The following is a 22,604-nucleotide window of genomic DNA, read 5'->3' as shown; positions in this document are numbered from 1 at the left end:
AAATTTTTGAACGGATTGATGTGACATATTAAAAAGTTAGATTATTAAAATATCTCTATTGTTATATGTAATATAAAATTATTTTTATAAATTTTATTGAAGAATTGAAAATATAAAAAAATATTTATAAAAGAATAATACAATATATTTTATATATACATTTTGTATGAAAATAAATTTAATATATAAGATAAAAAATAATTTATTCACATTGAGACTTTTTTCTTTTTAATATTAATTTCAGAAGTAATAAAGTTTTACTATAACCATAATAAATTATGATCTGCGTTATTAATTTTTATTATGTTATTTTTTCATAATAAAGAGAATGAATATAAGTAAAAGGGTAATTTGGTAGTATCTCTCTTTAATTTTATTATGGGTTGTGAGATTAGATCTTCAGTGAATTTCTTTGAAGATGATGATATTTTGACTACTAAATTTTGATAATTTCTTTTTACAACATGATGTGATCTTGTATCACTTTTAAAATAACATTCTACTCACTTATTAATCATTGTTTTCTATTTTTTTTAATAATACATTCATTCAAAGCAACACAATATATAATTGGGACAATGATACTTTAACTACTAAATTTTGACAACTTTTTCTTATAATATGAAATGTTATCTTCTCAATGATTTTAAAATATTAAGAATGAGAAAAAAGAAAAAATGAAAACCACTTAGAAAAGATTTTAATATAAAATTGTTAAAATTTAATAATTAAAAAATCATTTTCCATACAAATAAGGCGTCTCTATAAATTAAGCCAAATAATGATAAAATATTATGGGAAGATAAACTGGCGTGTTTGTTTGTGTGAATTTATAAAGCGCAGCAACACATTTTCTTTTGACTCCTTCAACGTCTCCTCTTCCCGCCCATACTCCTCCCAAACCCTACTACTTTCATTTTTTTACCAATCTTTATATCAATTTCACAATTTTCCTTTTCAGAACTTTCTTCACCATAACTTAAAGCACACAGTTGAAAATCACAGACATTTTACGTCAAAACTTTTACGACACACAACCCTATAAGTCTAACAAAAATTTTAAAGTACATTAATATTTTTTTGTCAAATGTCTTCCAAATAAAGTTTAGAACAAATGAAATCTTCTGAGTTTTTCTCTTAGAAAGAAAGGTTAAAATAATACGATGTTTTAGGGAAAAATAAAATTATAACTAACTTTAAATGAATAAGTCGGTAAAAAATAGGAAATCTAAATACGGAAAAACCATAAAAGAGAAAAAAGTTAAGAACCAAAAATATTGTATAAAATTGTCTACTCAATATAATATTTGAGTAAAATCAAATTACAGTGGTGAAAACGAGCCTTTTGTCAATCACATAACTTTTTCTCTATAAAACTTGCCTAAACTTAACTTAAGGTATTCAAAATACCTAAAATATTAGTTTAGTCATTTTAGAACATGATGGGAACGTACAAATAAGAGTAGTTTTATCGTGTATTTAGAATAGACATACACTGTTTTGTGCATGTCACTCTATGGATGTCTACTCAATATTTTAATGTTTATAGTAAAGAAAATTTTAACATTTGTCGAAAAATATATGAAGCTATGTGAGTATTTTAACTTTTTTTACTCTCTACATGCAGTAATTATGTTATTAATTTTAACTTAGATCTCAAATTCAGATTAAAATATAAACTTAGGTGATTAAAAATTATATAATATTAAATCATATTTTTTATTATCTACATATATCTTATATTTTTTGTGTAAATAAATATTTATTTCAAATAAGATTTTATATTTTAATATATTTTACAAGTATATATAGATATTATTTTAAATCTTATTTTAATGTTTATATAAAATATATTTATATTTTAAAAATACTGTACAAGGTGACGAATGCAGACATTCGACCTGGACAAAATTCTGAACGTGGACAAATGTATCCAACAATCCAAACTTCTAACAAAATAGATTTGTCGAATTAATTCGATTCTGTATCATGTTATTGGCTCCCAATATTCTAATTAAAAATAAGCTAAACGTAAATAACAATATTTAATATGTAAATTTTTATTATATATATATATATATTAAAAATAGTTAATAAAATAATGTCAAATAGGATCTATTCTTTATGCGTACTTATGAGCTTAACCATCGAAAATAGGATCTATTTTTCATTAGAAAATTTAATTATATAAAATAAATATTTATCATGTATACTAAAATATAAATAATCATATACTTACAACACGGATCATCTATTGCCTCTGCAGCATAATTTTTTTTCAGTAACAATAATAATGACATTGACCTGATTCCTCTTTATTATTTTTATTATATTAATCAATAGTTTTGAATTTGAAATGTTGGGTATTAGAGAGATTAAACTGTAGAAGATCGATTCTGTACATACTTGAGATTTATTTCTCATAGTGTATAGAAAATAATTGTTAGATGCTTCATAACATATTTATTATCTATTTATCATGCATGTGTTGGTCTCTATCTTTTGCTTCTTTTTTTTCCAACTTTTATTGATATCTAAATTTCTTATACATTTATTTGATGTTATTCTTAACTATCTTTTATTTTCTTTTCTTTTTTGGCTAATATAAAAATTTATATTTTTTATTATTATTTTATCTCTGTGTGAATGGTCAAATAATTGTCAAAATAGTATTAAATAACCATTTTTTTTCTTTCTACAAGTCACCTTAATATAATTCTCAACTTAACGGATTTTCTCTATTAAATTTTAAATAAAAAAACTTTCTTTTCTCACCAATAATTTCTTTTACTGATACACTTAAGATTACTTCGCAAAAGTAAAAATAAAAATAAAAAAATCTTGATTTCAATAAAATAATTGTCCACTTTTTATTCTACTTATTTCTCTCCATCTACTATAATAAATATATATTCCAAATTTATAAAACGACGTAAAATATGATAGAAAAATAATATTTTGTCGAGATTCTAAAACATATTTGAAAAGAAAGTGGTTTTTTCTTGGGAAGCAAGAGAGCTAAAATGAAGAAAGGGAGTAGTTGATAGAGAATGCAAACGAAAAACATTACTGGTAGTCACAGAATCATTACTATAGTGTGGACCTTCCACAATAAATTCACTTTGTTGTCATTACACTAGTGACACATGTCAAAATAAATATCAAAATATGTTTTATGAAACTTAAATGGTTTCTTGAAGCATGCGTAAGACTATTAATGATTCGTTTTTGAAAGTGTTTTAATTAATTTTAATTCAATATATTTATGGTCAAATAAAAATTTATTCTGATTTTACAAATAAAAAGCAGGGTTTACCCTACTTGGAGCATGGATACAAAATTTAATGGAATCAAGTCTGAATATTTGGAGGTGTGAATATGTAAGCTCTTCTTTCATTAAACTGTGAGTTGGAGATTGATTATGAGATATTATAATTTTTAGAGTTTCAAGTTTGAAATGATAAAAAAATGTTTGTGGTGTGGTATTTCAATATGTTTTCCAAAACCCAAATATCTACAAGAATCTAAAGAATAAAGAAAACTAAATACTTTTTATAATAAAAAGGGCGTGAAATTATACATTGAGAAAGAATGTATTATCATTCTTGCATGTGAGATATTGAGCATTTCAACCACTGTTCTTTTAAAATGTATGGTTAAATGGAAAAATTGAAAAGAATATGTGTTGATGAAATCATCATTAGTTTTGATGCATGAATTATTATTTATTATCATTGATTTACCTTGAAACTAATCAACATGTTAAATGTAATTCTAGCCTCATATGAGCATCTTAGGTCTTGAAAATTTTATATATTAGCACGTGAGGGCGAAATTTTGTCATTTTAAAATATTTGTAATAAAATCACGAGATATTGTACATGATAACGTATGAAATACTAATATAATTTTAAAATATGTAGAAAATTTATATATAAAAGTACATAAAAATTAATCCAATGTTAGTAAAAGATATGAAAAATCATTACCTCGAGTAACTTTTGTTCATGATTCCAAAAACATACAAGAGATATTTTCAAGATATATAAATTTTAATTGTGATATAAGTTTATTTAAACCCAAGCTAAAAATACAATACAAAAAATGAATTATAATTCCGAAAGATTTGACCAACATATTTCTTAGTAAGCATGTTCATAACAAAATATATCTATTATTTTATATCTATTTACTATACCCTCAATACCATGTACAACAAATTGTGAGTTTAAGTCTCACCTTGTTTAAAATTGAGGAAGACAATGACTAAAAAGATAAAATTCATAAACTCATTGTCTTATGGTTTTGGGATAAAGGTAGTATCAACCATTTATCTGTATGTTGAACTCATGTCTCATTGATGATATATCTTTTCGGTAATCCTCTTTTGAAAGATTAAAAAATGGATCGGAGTCCAACTGTAAATCTAAGGTAAGGTCATATTCTTTTGACTCGATCTAATGTTTCAAGAGGATTGGAGAGGAAGACATAAATGATGATCACCTTGTTCTTTTTGGGGTAATGCAAGGAAATGACAGAGATAGAATAGAGGGATTGCTAAAAGATTTCATCCCACTATTGCTGGAAAGATTAGAATGTAATGGATAAGAAATTACCACTTTATCCTCGTTATATTTATTGTTAATACATTTTTCAATAAAATTTTGTTTTCAATTATTTGTTAATCATTTAATGAAATAGTAAAAAAATAATTTTAATTTATTCTAGTCTTTCAATTTTCATATGTTTTTCTTTGACGTGCCATGTGAAAATATTATTTACTTTAAATTTTTAGATAGCTTAATTTATTAATGTTTACCAATTTTAATTTTAAAAAAAATAAATATGTAATTTTAGTTTTAATTTATTAATAAAAATAAATAAAAATTTTATTATTAATAAACATCTAAAAATATAAAAGTTAAAAATATATAAACAATATATAATTCTATAAAATTGGAAGAAAAGAAAACAAATTTATTAAAAACTGTTACCTATATTATTAACAAACATAATCAAATTAAAAAAAATATGTTCATATCAAATAAGAAAAAAATTTATACTTCAAAGACTTAAAAACAATATATATCTATATATATATATATATATATATATATATATATATCTTATTTATTTTTTGTTACAACATAATTAAATTATTTTTATATAAACATTAAATTGATAAATGTCAAATTTAATTTTATACCAAATAAATTTTATTATTCATTTTTTATAAATATATTTTTTATTATTTCACACAATCAATATAAATTAAATAAATTATTCTAAATGATTTATATAACATTTTATATTACTTTTAACATTAGAGATATTTTGATAATCTCATTTTTTATCTATTAATTATTTTTTATATGTCACATCATTCAATTCAATCACAAACTTTCTTGAATTTCGCTTTCTAATCTATTCTAAAATCACTTCCTAATCCCTTAAAAAAAACAACATAAACTTCACCATCTAATCATTCTCATCTCTTCCTCCCTCTCTCTCTTCTTCTTATCATTCGTCTCAAAAGAACACGACCTAAGTCTCACATTGAATAAGAATGAAAAAATTTAGCACCATATAAGAATTAAATTCTTTATCTTAAAGTGTTGGGATAGAGATAATGTCAATTTCTTATAAATAAATTGTAGATTAGGTTCACATCTCATTAATATTGTATCTCCCATGATTTTCCCAAATATATATATATATATATATATATATATATATATATATATTAAAGTGTTGAGTAGACATAATATCAATTACTTATAAATATATTGTAAATTATGTTTACATCTCATTAATATTAATATTGTATCTCCCATTATTCTAATATATATATATATATATATATATATATATATATATATATATATATATATATATATGATGGCGTTATAAAAAAAATATAAATATAAATTCACGATAAAGTTTAAATTTACGCTAAATTTTAGTGTGTTACATAGCTAATTATATTGGTAGTTCCAAATTAACATTAAATAATATTCGACAAAGTAAAATGTTTATATCAGAAAAATTAGATGTTGTTTGGATTGTGAGTTTCAACAATTTTTCTATCAGAAATGAAAACAAATTGCGTTTAGATAAAACCAAGTTAAAATATTTTTTAAATAAATTTTGAAATATTTTTAATGCATCGAGTTAAAAACCGCTCTACAATTCCTCAAATGAAATATCAGGTTTGAATTTTAAAATTTTCAACGGAAATTAAACCTAAAATTTTTTTTCAGCTCGTTAATGTCTAATTTCGATTAGGCTAACTAAAAAAACAAACTAAAGACACCCAAAGAAGGTCGAAGTTTTCTGATGGGAAATTACATAATCACGTAATTCTTGGTTGAAAGAAATTAATTTAATAAAAGAAACTTAGTAAATTAAATTATCTTATAATTAACATTTTAAAATCTAAGTGCGCGTGGTAGTAAGTGACATGCATTCACTAGGTTGATTGTGGCTTTGTCTTTTTGTTGGAGTTTCACAGACAATAATTTAAATGATAACACTTTTGTTTTAGATAGGTATGATTTGAAGAGATGTGATAATGGTTATTTTTGAAAAGTTTTAATAGCTTAATTCGCTTATCATAATGCGTTTGAAGTAGTGAAATGTTTGAATTATTAGAAGTGAGAATAGGAAGAATAATGAAAAGTGCACGTGTTGGGATAGCATTATTGGATAAATTGAAGGATGGTTTGTATTATTAGGTGCATGACGTAAATGTTCATAGTTAATGACATTATTGTATAAACAAAATTACGTGAGAGACTTCTCCTTCTCCACCAAAAATATTTCTCAATTGTGTCAACAATAATTCTTCAACACTAAGAAACAACCAAATGAATCACAAACAAATGAACACAACACCAAATAAATGTACCGACAGGATCATACCAGAAGTGGAAAATATTGACGATGCCTTCTCCACATGACAATATTAATTAATATTATTTCGGGAGTTTTTCTTCTTCTTCTTTTTTTTATATCAAAATATATTATCATCATCAACTAGAAGCACAGTCCTGGTTTAAGATCATAACATAAAATTCGTGTGTGCATACTATTGTCTAGTTTATTGTACCAAATAGAAGAAGTATTGATCGTAACATCTTATTATGTAATACTCTAAGTCATGTAATATCATTCTAATTATTTTCCTTCAAAACCTATTATGTATAAGGACTGAAACTAAGAAGCACAACCCTTTTAATTTAAAATCATAATAACTCTATGAATTTTGATCACTAATATTGAATAATATTAAAGACACAAGACAACATTATTACATTATTAACATTATTACATTATTTTGATATCCGAATATAAAAGTTAACTTTTATTAAAATTACTTTATTCCTATACAAATTCTCAAATGATAGCAAAATAGTTTAAAAAACAAACTTTTACCCCAAAAATAATTGATTTGACTCACTTATACATATACAATAAAAAATATAATAGCTTAAAATAAAGTTTACTATTGTTTAATATATTTTTATGTATTTGGATAAATTAAGTTTAACTAAACTCACATTCACATCAATTAATTAATTAATCTTGGTCAATACTTTTATTTGTGCAAAGTAAAACCTTTCTTTATTGTGAATAATACAAATTTTAAACACACTTTTGTCGAAATAACATATATACATCTTTCAATTTAAATTTAAATATTAATGTTGTATTATGTAATATTTGAAAGCAATTTAATATACAATAAGAGAAGAAAAAAAATCATATTAAATTGTAATACAATAAAAGGTAAAATATAAATAATATCATTTAAATTATAAGGTGACAATTATCTATCACTCATATGTATGTTATGAATTATTCTTGTTTTTATTGGATATGAGATCTTCAACATACCTTTCAAAATCATGTATATTTTGTAAGTGAAATTAAATATGCGAATAATATGATTAATTATTTTGTATTACAATATAAATTTATAATTTAATTGATCAAATATATTTATCTCAACATTGATTTAAAAAATATATATAAATTTTATATCTCTTTTAAGTACAAACCTACTAAAATAATACAAAAGTAAAGAGATAATTCCCAATTAAATTTGGTTGGATTATTTTAATCAAATATTCGGTTGTATAATTATATAACAATTTAAATTGAAAGGTGCTAATCTGATTGTTGTCAGATTGAAAATTCTAATGTAGTTATGGGTTGTTCTTAAATTATTAAAATAGGCTCCTTTTATCCTCAAGGATAACTTTGTTATTAAAAAAAATCAAGAAAAAAGTAATTTTTATAAAGAATACTTATTTCTTTCTTTTTCTTTATTTGGTTTGTTATTTAAAGTTCTTCCTCACACCATAAATCAATAAAGTATATAAAAAAAAGCAAAATATTATTAGGAGTTTCTCGAGACTAGTCACAAGAAATAAAAAAAAATTATATTGTTAAAAGATATTGATTTATAATTTTATTATTGATAAATTTTTCATCATGGAAACTTTTTGTCAAGTTTAATAATATTTTTTTATATATTAAGGATGAGTGATAAAAAAAAAGAAACAAGAAAATGAAAAAGAACAACTAAAGTCAATACGGAGACAACAGTAATAAGAAGGTAAGACGTTGAACATCGTTAGGATTACAGAGGGAGTTTTACTAGGAAGTAGGGATGGCAACGGGGCGGGGCGGGGACGAGTTTCGCTATCTCATACCCATCCCCGCATAAAAAATTCATCCCCATCCCCATACCCAAACCCAACGGGTATCAAACTTTTTTCCCATCCCCATCCCCACCGGGTAACGGGTATAATCTCGTACCCATACCCGTACCCGTGTTCTAACTACTTTAATATTAATTTTTATAAAAGAAAAAAAATTACGGTAAAAAAAACATAATATTATGAAATATTCAATATTAGGAGGATTTTCTTCGATGTCAAATACCTTAAAATAAATTATAATTGTTTACATTTTATATTAGAATACCAAATAAAATTTCATGTGAACCAAAACATTTATTAAATTTGCAAACTACAACATTGATGAACTTAGTTGATAAAATTAAAAAATATTTCAAAAAAATATAAAAGGAAAACAAATATTCAAATTAAAATATATTTTAAATGTTTGTTTACTTCAATTTTTTAAATTCTAATGAATCTCTTTTTTATACACTAATAAAAGTTATAATATATCACTTGATCAAAATGACACAAAGAACAAATAATAAACATAATAATAAAAGGAAAAAAAATATTCAAATTAAAATATATTTTAAATGTTTGTTTACTTCAATTTTTTAAATTATAATAAATCTCTTTTTTATACACTAATAAAAGTTATAATACATCACTTGATCAAAATGACACAAAGAACAAATAATAAAATTTTGACATAGATTTTGTATCTTTTGAACTTCAATATATGTTGGATAGTGACAAAAAAATATTCATAGCAATTACATTAAATTTTTATATTGTAGTAAATAAAAGTTATTTATACAATTAAAGTGAAAAAAATTACAGTATGATTAATAGTGAGTTATAAAATAACAAATAATTAGATAGAATATATCGAAATATTATTCTACATGATGAAAATAAACAATAAATAAAAATATTAAAAAACTAACAAATGTGTGTTTTAGAAATAATTTGAGAGACTATCGAAAGAAATCGCACAAAGGAAATCAAATGTATAATTAAGGTATGATAAAATGAAAAATACATTAGAGAACTAATTATTAAATTACGTTTGAAGTGGTTAAAATTAAATAGAAATATCATTAGTGACAAAACAATTTGTCATTAAATTACAAATAAATTAGTAATTAAATTGGTCACTAAATCAAGTATCGATTCGATCATTGAATCAGTCACTAATTTAGTCATTGATTCAGACAATAAATCAACTACTACCACCAATGACGAAAAATAGTGACTGATATGGGTTACTGACTAAATCAGTCACCATTTCATGTTTTTCTTGTAGTGAATTATCATATACTATTCCTAAATATCATTATATATATATATATATATATATATATATATATATATATATATATATATATATATATAATTTTAACCACTTCAAACAGAATTGAAAGTGAAAAAATTACATTATGATTAACAATGAGTTATAAAATAAAAAATAATTAGATAGAATATATCGAAATATTATTCTACATGATAAAAATAAAAACAATAAATAAAAATATTAAAAAACTAACAAATGTGTGTTTTAGAAATAATTTGAGAGACTATCGAAAAAAATCACACAAAGGAAATCAAATGTATAACTAAGGTATGATAAGATGAAAAATATCTTAGAGAACTAAGAAAACTTTTCAAATATCAACATATATACTTAATGGTTGAAAAATAACGAAAATTATTTCAATGAAACAAAAGAGTTCTTCAAATTAAACAAAAATTAATAATAATAATAATAATAATAAGTAAAGAATTTTTTTTATATTATCTTAAATTTAGAGTATAAACATTCTCATGTGAAAGGAAAATTTATAATAAATAAAAATATTAAAAAATAATATAAATATTCAAATGTGAGGCATAATATTTTTTTTTATTAACATACATCATTTTAACATAATTACATAAAGGTTATGATAAGATAAAAAATATATTGGAGATGAGAATGAGTTTCATGACAAATGAAATAATTAAAAGAAAAAAAAATAGAAAAAAAAATATATATATATATAGGAGTTACTTAATTAATTGTGAATATTTTAATAATTTAAACGAGAATGAAGATATGGCGGGGACGGGTATTATGGCGGGTATATGTACATCCCCATACCCATCCCCATACCCAACTGAAAAAGTCGGGGATTTCCCATACCCATACCCATACCCAGTCAATGCGGGGATTTCCCGTCAAAACGGGGACGAGTTCGGGCAATACCCACGGGGACGGGTTTATTTGCCATCTCTACTAGGAAGATACAACACACCAATAAGACCTGAGTCCAACCACATAAGGCATTGACACCACTCTTAACCCAAAACCTTAAGCCAATGGGTTTATGGGTCTTAATCCTTATATAGTGTTCCACTTTCTCAATTCTAGTCAATGTGAGACTTATAATCACACTTGGATTCCTAACAATCTCCTCCTTAAGGGTGAGTCCCTTCAACCCCCAACCACGAGTACTCCTTTTCTGCCCTTTTCTGTACCGCCGTTCTTCTTAATGGAACACGCTTTACCTGGAACTGCCCTTTTCTGTACCGCCGTTCTTTTTAACGGGACACGCTTTACCTAGAACCCTTACCAGGAAGACTTTCGATACTAGGACCATACTGTACTCGTCTGAGCCGATTTTAACCATCGGCTCTGATACCACTTATTAGGATTTATAAAGGGGTTTCACTAGGGAGATACAACACACCAATAATAGAAAAAGAAGAGGGTCAGCAAGAGAGAGGAAGGAAGAGGAGGACAGAACGAAGAAGAAGAGAATAAGAAGAAAGAAGACAACCAAATCGTTTTATATATATATATATATATATATATATATTACTTAATTAATTTTAAATATTTTAATAATTTAAACGAAAATATGAACATGATCAAGACGGTATTATAGTAGATATGAAGACAGGAACAAAGCAAATGTGTACATTTTCATACCCATTCTCATATTTAATTGAATAAATCTAAAATTCTCCCTTCTAATTATTGCGGAGATTTTCAATCAAAACAAATAGAAATTGAGATAATATATTTATCTTCTCTAATGGAGTGTAATTCGGTTCAAGCCGTTTTTCTTTATCTCGGTATTTAGTCATGCTTAAACAGTTCAGCACAGGGTCAAAGAACTAAACCGCACATTTGTCCTCTGCTATTTCAATTTTCACTAAAGTTTCATTATCAGTTCCACATTTTGGCATATCCGTAACTTTTCTATAACCACTTCACTACTTCCAATCCATTATTAGAATTAGGTGCATGATTCCACGTTTAAAGCATAAAAATTGACATAATTAAACTTTTATAAGCACTTCAATTGAAAGATTAGGTAGCACCTTAAATATAATAACAAAAATGTGACGAGTGTCTCTAAATCATCTTAAGAATCCGGTTCAACGATTAAACCATATTTTAGAAGAGAATAACTATCTAGTAAAAACTGTTTAATAGTGTTAAAATATAAAACGATTAAAATTTTATATTTTGTATATGAAGACCGTTATGTATACCAACAATGCAATATATTATGTTAGAGTCTGTGTGCAGAAACTTCCAGTGTTAATAAATTTTTTTTTTTCAATTTGTTCTCGCATTTTCTTGTTTTTTATTGCTGTGAAACCAATAGTTTATATCATTTATGGAAAGTATTATATTAATAAATGACTTGTGGTGGAAAACTTCCAAGATAAAAGAAAGTTTGCAATGTTTGAGGCCACTCACACTTGGTAAGAAAAATGATGAGAAATTCAAGTATAAATGGATATAAGAAAAATTGATTCAAGATAAAGACAAGTACCGAAATGGATATAATATAAGATTTTATATTTAGAGTTTTGTGAAGGTCTCTTTTAAAAGAAAAAAAAAATCTATTAATTGGATTTATAGAAAGAATAAAAGATTGTAGCATTTATTTGTTGGGTATAAATAATGCGTATCCTTCACAGATGATCATCAGAAGCTGCATAAGATAGAGTATTCAAGTCTTACACTATGATGTTAGCAATTTATTTTAGTATAAATGGTACGTATTCACAGTTTTGTTGGTGAGATTTGACATAGAAAACAAGAGTAAAGGATTATTATTATAAGTGAAAAGAAGAGACAGAAAGGACATAATTAAGCAAGTAAAGAAAAGTAATGAAGCAAATGAATGAGGTTTCGGTTGTTATATACGACTAAGTTGGCATGCATTCGATAACGACATGACATAAATGACACTTGAGGAAGGTGAAGGGTGAAGAAAGAAAATTGGATTAAGATAGCAGTGTTGATATTTGGCACACCCCTTTTAAACCAAAGGATTAGAATAATAATAAGACATATGGATTGAAGAGGCAATTATAGAAAAAGTGAAGCAGGATTGTGCAACAAATATGGTGGCTGGCTCCCGAAAGGACAGTTTGACCCGGACCATGCGGACACTTGTCGCAATCGGAACCAAAAAAATGTGTCTTATAGTGACTCAGCAACACCACCAATCGCCACTCACCAAACCAGATTGCAAAGGAAGCAAAGCTCACGTTCACATGTGAGAAGAGGACAAAGGAGATAGCGAGAAACATTGGAAGAGAGATTAGGTATAGTGAAAACAATTGAATTTACTACTACAAAATGTGGGGAGCAGCAGACATAGTAGTCCTCAAAACACGTATAAGAGTTAAAAATGCTTTTACACTAAGCAATGAGAATGCAGAAAGGCATCAAAATAAAGAGAAAAAGGTTTATTTGTGGGATTGGCAGAGAGTTCGGCGGGAGTGGGAGTGGAAGAGGGTTCATTATTCCCTTCAAATCTGCAGTAAAAGGAAAAGGGACTGATTAAACTAATAATTGAGGACTTAAAAAACACCCACTAATGTGGACAGCTGGCTACTAAATGCCAATTTCTTTAATTCCAACCACAATACTTTGCCAAACACAGTCAAACTTTGTTGTAGAAAGGCATTGCAGAGTGTAGTTTGGGGTCAGAGAACCGAATCATTTCTCACGTTCGCTTCTGTGTCTTCATTTCTATTTTATTACTATTATTGCTTCTTCATCATCATCATTATCATCTCAACTCTCCCAATTCTCCTTTGCCTTTGCTTCGTTTAGTTGTGTTGCTTAAATTATTGTTCTTACATTCTCGGGTGGGAGAAAGGTTCGGTGTCTGATTTGAGACATGAAGATTGCGATTCTCTTACAAAATAAGAGATATCACAAGTGTATCCAGAAGACCCTTACCTCCAATTTCAAACCACCAAATATTTTTCTTTTGGCGTTTTTCGAATTGTGTTCTAGAATGAATTAACTAAGACACATGGGATCTTATTATGAATTCAACACATAAAGTCGGATTCGGCATGAGTGTCTGAATATGGAGAATTGATTGATACTAAAAAACTAAAACCAATAATTAAGGAGGCAGAGTGAGAACGGTGCATCCACATGATATGAGGGTCAAACAGAGAAAATGAGATTGCACGTGGCGTCTTGAGAGCTCTGCCCTACGCTGAAAAATGATCCACCACCACCACAGCACGTGACTTGAGAACAAAGCTCTGTTTCCACGTGCCATTTCAGGCACAACACCGCGAGGGCGGTGGAAGTTGTGCTGGAGTGAACCACACGTGATGCTGGTGCCCATCGTAATCTGTTACTTCTGCTTTATAATTTGCACCCTTCTGCATTCCTAACTTTAATTAGATTCTCACCTTAATATATATATTTTCTTGTATTATTCTCCTTGTTACTTTACTTCTTGCGACTCATTTTCCAAACCAATATTAACTCCTTATTTTAAAAACATTACGTTATACATCTATTTGTTAACTTGAAAAATTCGACAATAATATGTCCAAGCTGAACTTCTTTCAAGTTTCAGCATGATTTCATATTACTTTTACTCGTACAAAAAGTGAACGTATATTTATGAAATTGGTTCAAACAATTACGCCTCACTTGTTCAAACAATAATAAGCCCATTAGCTTCTTCCTTCCTGCGCCACCATTTTTTCTTACTGCACCCCCTAAATTTGAATATCCCATTTTACCTTCGGTCAATATTTAGTCGGATCCTAATTTGAAATTCTCATTTCCACATGACCTCCCTCCCTCTACCCTATGCTCCTTCCTTCCCTCATTCTCCTACACACAACACTTCCTCTCACACCATGCCTCCCTCAACACCTCTCGTTTAGACATGGACTTTTAGTTGCGTATGGAACAAGAAAATATAGAAAAAAAGTTTCCGTAAAAGATGTTTCGGAAGATATTTTTCGAATTTGGAAATACCTTCCGAAACATCCAAACATCCAATCCAGAAAACATTAAAAATAATTAGGTATAGAAATTTTTATTATGTTTAATGAGGGGTAGTTTTGGATGTACAACTTTTATAGGGTGCAAAAAGAAAGAAAGGAGGAAGCTTCCCCACACTAATTTACAACTACGGGTCAGTACAGTAACGAATAACGATAACAATTGAAACTGGTTAATCTTTGTCAATACAAAAACAACACTTCGCACAATAGATAAGTTCTATATGAAGTTCAATTTGTCAGCTATCACCGGTTCATAATTTTGGAATATAGTTATCGTGAGAAAGAAAGACGATTTGATCAAAATGTAGCAGAACTTCTGTTTTGCTTGTGTTGCATCGCTAGAATGCATACGTAGAGTTAAGCGTACTCCAACATAATTGATGTCATTGTCCAAACAATATATCAACCATTGATTATTGACTTATAGTGATCAGCTATGGTTTCATAAACGGCACCTTCATCGATAAGACTTTTGATAGCCAGCCTGCAAAGGAAATTCAATAAGAATCAACAAGATTTGGATAATATGAGAGAGACAGAGATAAGAGAAAGAGAGAGACATGAGCTTCTCTAAAGAAATTTGAAGATGCTGTGCAATAAGATCACGATGGACTCCCTCATTCCTTGACCTGAAACATCAATATCAGAACATTAAACCATGAATACCAAACAATATTCAACTCATGAATTTAAAAGAACAAGTGCAAACTTCATTCTCCGCTCTCTTTTTTCATAGGACTAAAATCCATGCAATTTTCATTTCTCACAAGTTCTTTTGGTAACCTTAGTTGAACACGTCAAGACACTTGTGTTCTGCATCTTCAAGATGAACTTGTACTTAACAAATAATACACAAGGTTGCTTGTTATTGCTATTGCATGAATGTTTGTGATACTTGCGAACAAAACATTCATTTTTCTTCTTCTACAATTGGATTCAAATCTTAAACAATCATTCAGATCGTATACTTACAATTCAGAGAGTTCATTTTTCCTCTTCTCAGAGTCAAAGCAATTTGAATTTTTCCAGCAAGAAAGTGGATCTCGCATCAAGATCACATTGAGGTTCTAGGAGAAGTTTCCTTATTCTCTGTGCTTTAATTAGTGATTGTAACATTTATTTTCTAAAATAGTAGAATAATCCGTCTCAAATTTGATTGGATTGAACTATCGGTAGATTAGAAAAAAATTAAACCAGTATAAACGAAATTTCTTTTTGAAAATATTTTGCACTTAAGAAGATTAATTCTACATTAAGAATTGGATATACAGTGATTCAAGAAATACTGTTCTACAATGTTTAAAGAGGAGGTCTTACTTTTTTAACTCTAACTTTTACCAAATTATTCATCATCTAGGGAATTCTCTAGTCAGATTTTTCTACAACCTTCTATGTATGAGTGCAAAACCAACTTGATTGATTTTATATCACATTCCTAATTGATGCCACGTCAATATCTCATCGTATACAACTATTTTGTAATTGAACTTTTCCTATTGAGTAAAGACATCTATTTTAATATTTTCATTTCGCTACTTCCACACAACTTTTATCTCGTTGTTCCTTTTAAGCATGAAATTTACTTTCCCAGAGTATAACAAGATATACAGTAGCATAATAACACTCCCCTTTGTGTGTTAGGTACATTGTCATCTCAAATAAGTCTCCCAATAGTTTTCAAAACAGAACACTAACAAAGAACATCCGACATTCTTGGATTTTTATTTTAATCACAATAGTATATGAGGATACATTGCGCAACACCATTGAAACTGATGGATACCACCAAAAATCATGAGATAAATCTTGCTTTGTAAGCACAAGATGCGAAGGGAAACATATGATTATGTTCATGTTAGGTTTTTGAGAGAGGAAGAGCTGGGAAGATTTAGTACCAATGAACCCTAAACAAACCACATAAGAAATCAAGACACTATAATCAATTCATAACCTTAAAGTCAATAAGTCTTTAAGTCTTCATTTTTACATACTACTTTTAAATTTGTACTTGAAATCCTAACAGATCAATATGTATTTTAATTGCCAATGTATGCAATGTGGTACTTTCTGCCTATTTTCTCACTTACAATGTTAACCTAATAATCTAATGAAAAACAGACACGTGACTATCATACTAACGTTGGGACATTGGGAAAATAGATGAAAAGAGTGACATTGCATATTGTTTGACAATTAGAGGACCACACTGAGCATTTTCACAACAGAAAAACAAAAGCTGAACAAAAAGAATAAAAACTATTTTAGCCTAAGAAATTTGTTTACAACCTTGCTCCGAATTGAACTATTACAAAACTCCGTGTTCTACTTCTACAGCAGACAATGCAGAAGTTTGGCACTATTTAAGAAAGGTATTTTGGACACGCATACACATAAATCAGGATAAAACCAACATTCAGAAAAACGAAATAGTTGATTACATGTTTAATTACAACCAAATAGGTAACATAAAATAAATCAATTATAAAACGTACCTGTTGGCGGGAAGATGCAGAAAATCTAAGATCATATTTTCAGCACTCTTCTGGCCATTGACATGTTGATCAGAGAACTACAGATGAAAAGTAGCAAAAGTATGATATAAAATAAAAATGCAACAAAAATAGAAAAGTATGGTTCACTCTCTTACGTCATTTGCTGGTGGAACAACTTGAGCTTGATAACCCATTGCGGGAGTAATTGGCGTAGAATTCATAACATGTTGCTGATTAAGGACACTGCTCTGAAGATGTTGCCACGTGCAACATTAGAATACACATGTACGTATGGTCTTCATAACGATATATCCACATTTGTCAAACTCAAAAAAAAAAAAAGTTACAATATCGTATCAAATACCCGAATCCTGGAATTGTGGAGATGCACATGTATGCAATCGATGAAATGACTCGCAACCTCGTTAAAGTCAGTCACGGGCCTGAAAATGATGCAGTGGAGTGAGATTAAATATTGAACTGTAAGCAGTAACTGGTCCGCCTCAAATCACTGAGACAAGAAGATAACCATCCTTAACTAAGATAATGATAGACATCCAAGACAATTTAAAAATATTGGACTGCTAAAATAAGAAGTGATAGGTAAACTTAGTACCACACCTGAAATGGAAAATATTTAAGGTCCTTTTACCCTGGAAGTTTTTCAAGTGTCCATGGAGCCTCGCATACATTCCGTCCCTAAGAATGAAACCAGAACATCATTACTACATACTATATGAACTGAATTGTCTGAAAAAAAATACAAACATATACGTGTGACGACAAATAACAATTCTACAAAACATGAACAAAATGATCAGTTGAGTGTATCTGCTGTTAATTTTCTTGCAGAAGAATAAATAAGATGGGCATATTTCTGTACCTTTTTTTTATTTATTTCAGCAGCAAGATGTAATTCAAAACATGTCATTTCCTTTCTGAATTAAACAAGTAAACACGTATAGTTTGAGAAGAAGATTCTAATGGAGAAACGGAGTGATTAAAACCATTATTCTCAATACTTACTCAAAAAAGTCTAAAAATCGATTTTTAAGACCCTATTTGAATAAATTATCAGTAAACACACACATAAGAGAATAAAATAAGAAACTAAAATGAATTAAACTTCTTTAATAAACTAAAATTAGTTTTTGAAAAAGTTAAAAATTAAAGAACCTTTCTTAAATTAGCATACACAAAAATTAATTTAAACTCATAAAAGAAATTTAATTAATTTCATCTTTTTTATTTTATTTTCCTATAAGTATTTATTGAGAATTTTATTCGAACAGAACCTAAATACAAAATGAAAATCCACACAGCCAATACAATATTGCAGTAGCATACAAGATAGCCTCTGCTTCATTTGTATCAGCAGCTTCATGAAACCTGCACATGAACAAAAACTCGTCACTGCTAAAAGAAAATGGCGCAAAAGAAAAAAAGATTAAATCAAGAATCATGATCTAGACATAACAAATTTAACGACAATTACCATTTATTACACTCAATCTTCCCAGTACCATCATCAAGCACAAAAGTAACATCAGTAACTCGTCCGGCTTTGTTGCACACCCTTCCTATAAGAGTAACCTGGACTCGAATTGTCAGAACCTCCAAACTTTAACCAAATTAACAAACAAAGATTCAAGGAGAACGCACATTATTAACGTCCACACCGTCAATAATCAAATTGGCTTTATCATCGCTCGATTGAAGTGCATCGTGTATTTGCTTCACTGTTAGAGGAAGCAGGGACTGAGCATCGCGATTCTACAAAAACAATAAAAAATCATAAAATATGACTTCAAACCACATCATTTTCTCAAGAACTTCTAATTAAAAGAAGAGCAAAACCCTAGGAATGTATTAGTGTTGAATGTGGTTGTGAGTATGATAAAAAGGAAAAAAAGAAAAAGAAAAAGAAAAAAGGAGAAGAGACCTTCGAGGTAACCAATGAAGGATCAGTGCCCTGAGTGGCCTGAGAAGGCATAAATCCGCCGCCGGAGAAGGCTGCGTTGCCATCGAACTGGCTCGGACTCGAATACATGCTTCTTCACTTGTAGAATCGATATGCATACACAAGTTTCAAAATTTGGTGTGCGTACTGTAACTGAAACTTATATAAAAAGCCCTTTCTGTTTAGTCTTTAGTATTAATATTAATATTATTATGGAAATACAAAAGCTGGTTTCCCCCCATTATTTCTGTTTATTTCCTCCTATAAATTGTTTTTTTAAAATAAAAATAATAATAATAATATGGAAATACAAAAGTTGGTTTCCCCCCATTATTTCTGTTTCTTTCCTCCTAGACATTGTCTTTTTTAAAATAAAAAAAAAATGGTCTACCAAACAACCTCTGTAAAATTCCACCATTTTTTTTTTGGATGCTTACATGCATGACCTAGCCGTTGTTGGCTAAACTATGGTTTTTTTGAATGTTTCTTCCCTTTTCACCCAAAAAGAACACAATGTAAAAGTAGATAAATGTTTTATTTGCCTTATTGTTGGTAACTTGATGAAAACAAAACAGTACAACATGTCGTGGTTATGTAGCTGGTTTACATCATCCACTGAAAAAAATACCCAAATCACTTGCGATTGTTTAGGGACGAAATGAAGAGAAAACAAACTATTTTAACAAAAAAAAAAACTAATATAAAGACAAAGCTCGTTTAGAAAAGAGAAGACAAAGGATGGTAACCATATGAGTGATCCACCTTTAAACTATTTCAGGAAACATAAAGGATTCTAACTATATACGAATGCAAACAATTTGATGTATATAAGAACTGTTAAGGAACACATGAGAGCATATAAAAGATGCCCACTTCATAATTAAAATAATCAAATAAATAACCATAGCACATCTATCTCCATTTCTGCAGCAGAACAGTGAATAGCAAATAAAATTCTTGAAAAATAAAGCCAAAACCTCAGTAAGTTACCATTAAATAATATATATGCTAATTATAAGATAAAAACTTCCAATTCTAGCACTAGTAGACAAAATCATGTAATATCTTTAAACAACAAAAAAAATCATTAGTAGAAATTAGAAATACCAATCAATAAGTTATATCATATGACAACCAGGACATCTAAATTGAAACGAGTCAATGGCTGAATATTTATCAGAAGACAGAACAGCGGAAAAAGAAAATAAGTGGAGTTTGATACTTCAGAATCTACATAACCATCCACAAGAAGAATCTGGTAGAGAGGTGAAAACTGAGAAACAAATAGAAGCTTTAAGTGGTAGAGAGGTAGTAGGAATCTAAGAAACCAACAACTCAAAATCTGAACCAAGGAAAATTAGTCCTTCCAAGACATCTCCAACTGTGAATCTAAAAAACAGAAGCTTTGTAACATTGAATATAAAACATTGCTTCACACGCATCTTCAGACCCTACGATATTCACAAACTCGCCATCCGAAAAAGGCAACACACTATGCCACCCTCGTCAGTCATTGAGTGGAATTTAGAATGTTACAGATAAATAGGTGTATTAAATACAGTTAGCATTTCTTCATTCTGGTGAACAGCAATAAATTGGTCTTCTGTACTTCCAAACCTTCAAATCAAATTTGTGATTCAACAAATTAATTGTGATAGTCTTGGAACAGAGTCAATCAACTATTGCTATATTTTTTTAATGTAGAATATTTTTCATTTAATCAGGATTTTTTGTGTTCTTTTCCGTTGTTTAGACATCCACTGGATGAGTGAACCAAATTGGTCGCGTTAACGGTAGGTCATTAAATTTTAGTTTTCCAGACTAATTAATTGTGGGATTTGTTTGCGTTTTCAGGATTCAGACAAACTCAGCTGTACCTATATCTGTGCCCAAACGCAAAATACACCTTTTTTTTCTAATTTTCATCCAATCCTCTGAACTCCAATGAAAAACATCTAGAAGAGTAAATACTCAATCACACATTCATCCGAGAAATCAGTAACAGCCAGCAGTCCAACACAGGATTAACAATCCAGTGCAGAAACAGAGAAAGACATGGGAACAACAAAGGAATCAAACCCTATGGGAAAAACTAAGAAACAAAAACCCCAGAAAGGAGAGAGACGAACCTAAGGTTACGATAAAGGTAGCTTGAGATTGGAACCGGGAGCGCGGCAAAGGTCGAGCGCGTGAAAGAATTTTCAAATTAAGAGGTTTATGGATCAGGAATATGGCGAATGAAGATATTTACGAATAATTGAAATATAATTAATATTTGAGAATATAAATATGGGAATAGTCGGATTTACCAGAAATATGTTAATTCTAAGCTCTTTGAAAAAGTACATATTAAATTTATATAGTAACGAAGAAACGAATTTTGGATAAACTATTAGTTTCAAATTAATTTTGATAAAGTTTATAAATTAGATTATATTTTAGATATTTTAATTGGCTGCCTGAAATTTAATAATTTTTTATAACAAGATATTAAATTTAATCAACATTTTTGTTACGAGAGTTAATACTGTGAATAACATTCCACGTACGTAACAAAATAATCATTATTTTAAGATTATGTCCTTCTCAATCGAATACAATCGAGATTGATTTCGCCAAATTTTGGTAGAGACCGATTCAATTTAGTTTAGGCTAGGTTAACGAGATCGAATTTTGGGCGAGACTAACTCGGTCTAATTTTGATTGGAGTCGTCTTGGATGAAAATGGTCAAATTTTAGTTGGACCTACTTGGTTGAATTCACGGAATTTTGGTCGTGATCAACTCGATTGAATATGGTTGTATTTCATTTGGGGGTGATTGGACAGACCAAGTTGAATATGACCAAATTTCGATCTGGATCGACTCGATCGAATTCAGCCAAATTTCGGTCGAGGATGATTCGGCTGAATTTCGACTGGATTTCGGTCGGGACCGACTTAACCAAATTTTAGTTGTGGTTGAATTTCACTCTACCTCCGACACGTCTCGCCCTTGAGCCTACGCTAGTCTGACTCGACCTTCGTCTTGGGCCTACCTAGTTCGACCTTGTGTCTATATTGATCTGTCTTAACTTTCGATCTGTATCGACTCGTCTTGATCTTCGGTCTGGACTAACCCATCCTGACCTTCC

At 28.6% G+C, this 22,604-nt stretch overlaps 1 protein-coding gene across 2 annotated transcripts; it reads right to left on the bottom strand.

The window, feature by feature from the left end:
- Positions 1-15,168: 15,168 nt before the first annotated feature.
- On the bottom strand, positions 15,169-21,715 carry LOC114176889 (replication protein A 32 kDa subunit A-like). Of its 2 annotated transcripts, none has more exons than XM_028062078.2 (11): positions 21,602-21,715; positions 19,455-19,625; positions 19,175-19,285; positions 19,008-19,105; positions 18,860-18,901; positions 18,134-18,211; positions 17,877-17,955; positions 17,668-17,760; positions 17,513-17,589; positions 15,581-15,649; positions 15,169-15,504 (listed from the first exon to the last, which is right to left on the bottom strand). In XM_028062078.2, the coding sequence occupies exons 2-11, from the start codon at positions 19,560-19,562 to the stop codon at positions 15,423-15,425; spliced, it is 837 nt and encodes a 278-aa protein (XP_027917879.1). In that variant the 5' UTR covers positions 19,563-19,625; positions 21,602-21,715; the 3' UTR covers positions 15,169-15,422. The 2 variants fall into 2 exon arrangements, with proteins under 2 accessions (XP_027917879.1, XP_085526881.1); XM_085670755.1 differs by having other exon boundaries at positions 17,513-17,562.
- Positions 21,716-22,604: the final 889 nt, after the last annotated feature.

Source organism: Vigna unguiculata, chromosome 3 (genome assembly GCF_037176805.1).
Source record: "Vigna unguiculata cultivar grain cowpea cultivar isolate G323 ecotype 2 chromosome 3, ASM3717680v1, whole genome shotgun sequence".
In the NCBI taxonomy this organism is placed as follows: domain Eukaryota; kingdom Viridiplantae; phylum Streptophyta; class Magnoliopsida; order Fabales; family Fabaceae; genus Vigna; species Vigna unguiculata.
This window is presented reverse-complemented; position numbering and strand designations above follow the sequence as displayed.

What these genes read in the sequence shown, in the direction of transcription:
- LOC114176889 (XM_028062078.2), bottom strand. Translation starts at nt 19,562, where the DNA reads ATGTATTCGAGTCCGAGCCAGTTCGATGGCAACGCAGCCTTCTCCGGC. An exon ending in CTTCATTGGTTACCTCGAAG is followed by an intron (nt 19,286 to 19,454) that starts GTCTCTTCTCCT and finishes TTGTTTTTGTAG; the next exon opens with AATCGCGATGCTCAGTCCCT. An exon ending in ATTTCTTTAGAGAAGCTCAT is followed by an intron (nt 15,505 to 15,580) that starts GTCTCTCTCTTT and finishes TTTCCTTTGCAG; the next exon opens with GCTGGCTATCAAAAGTCTTA.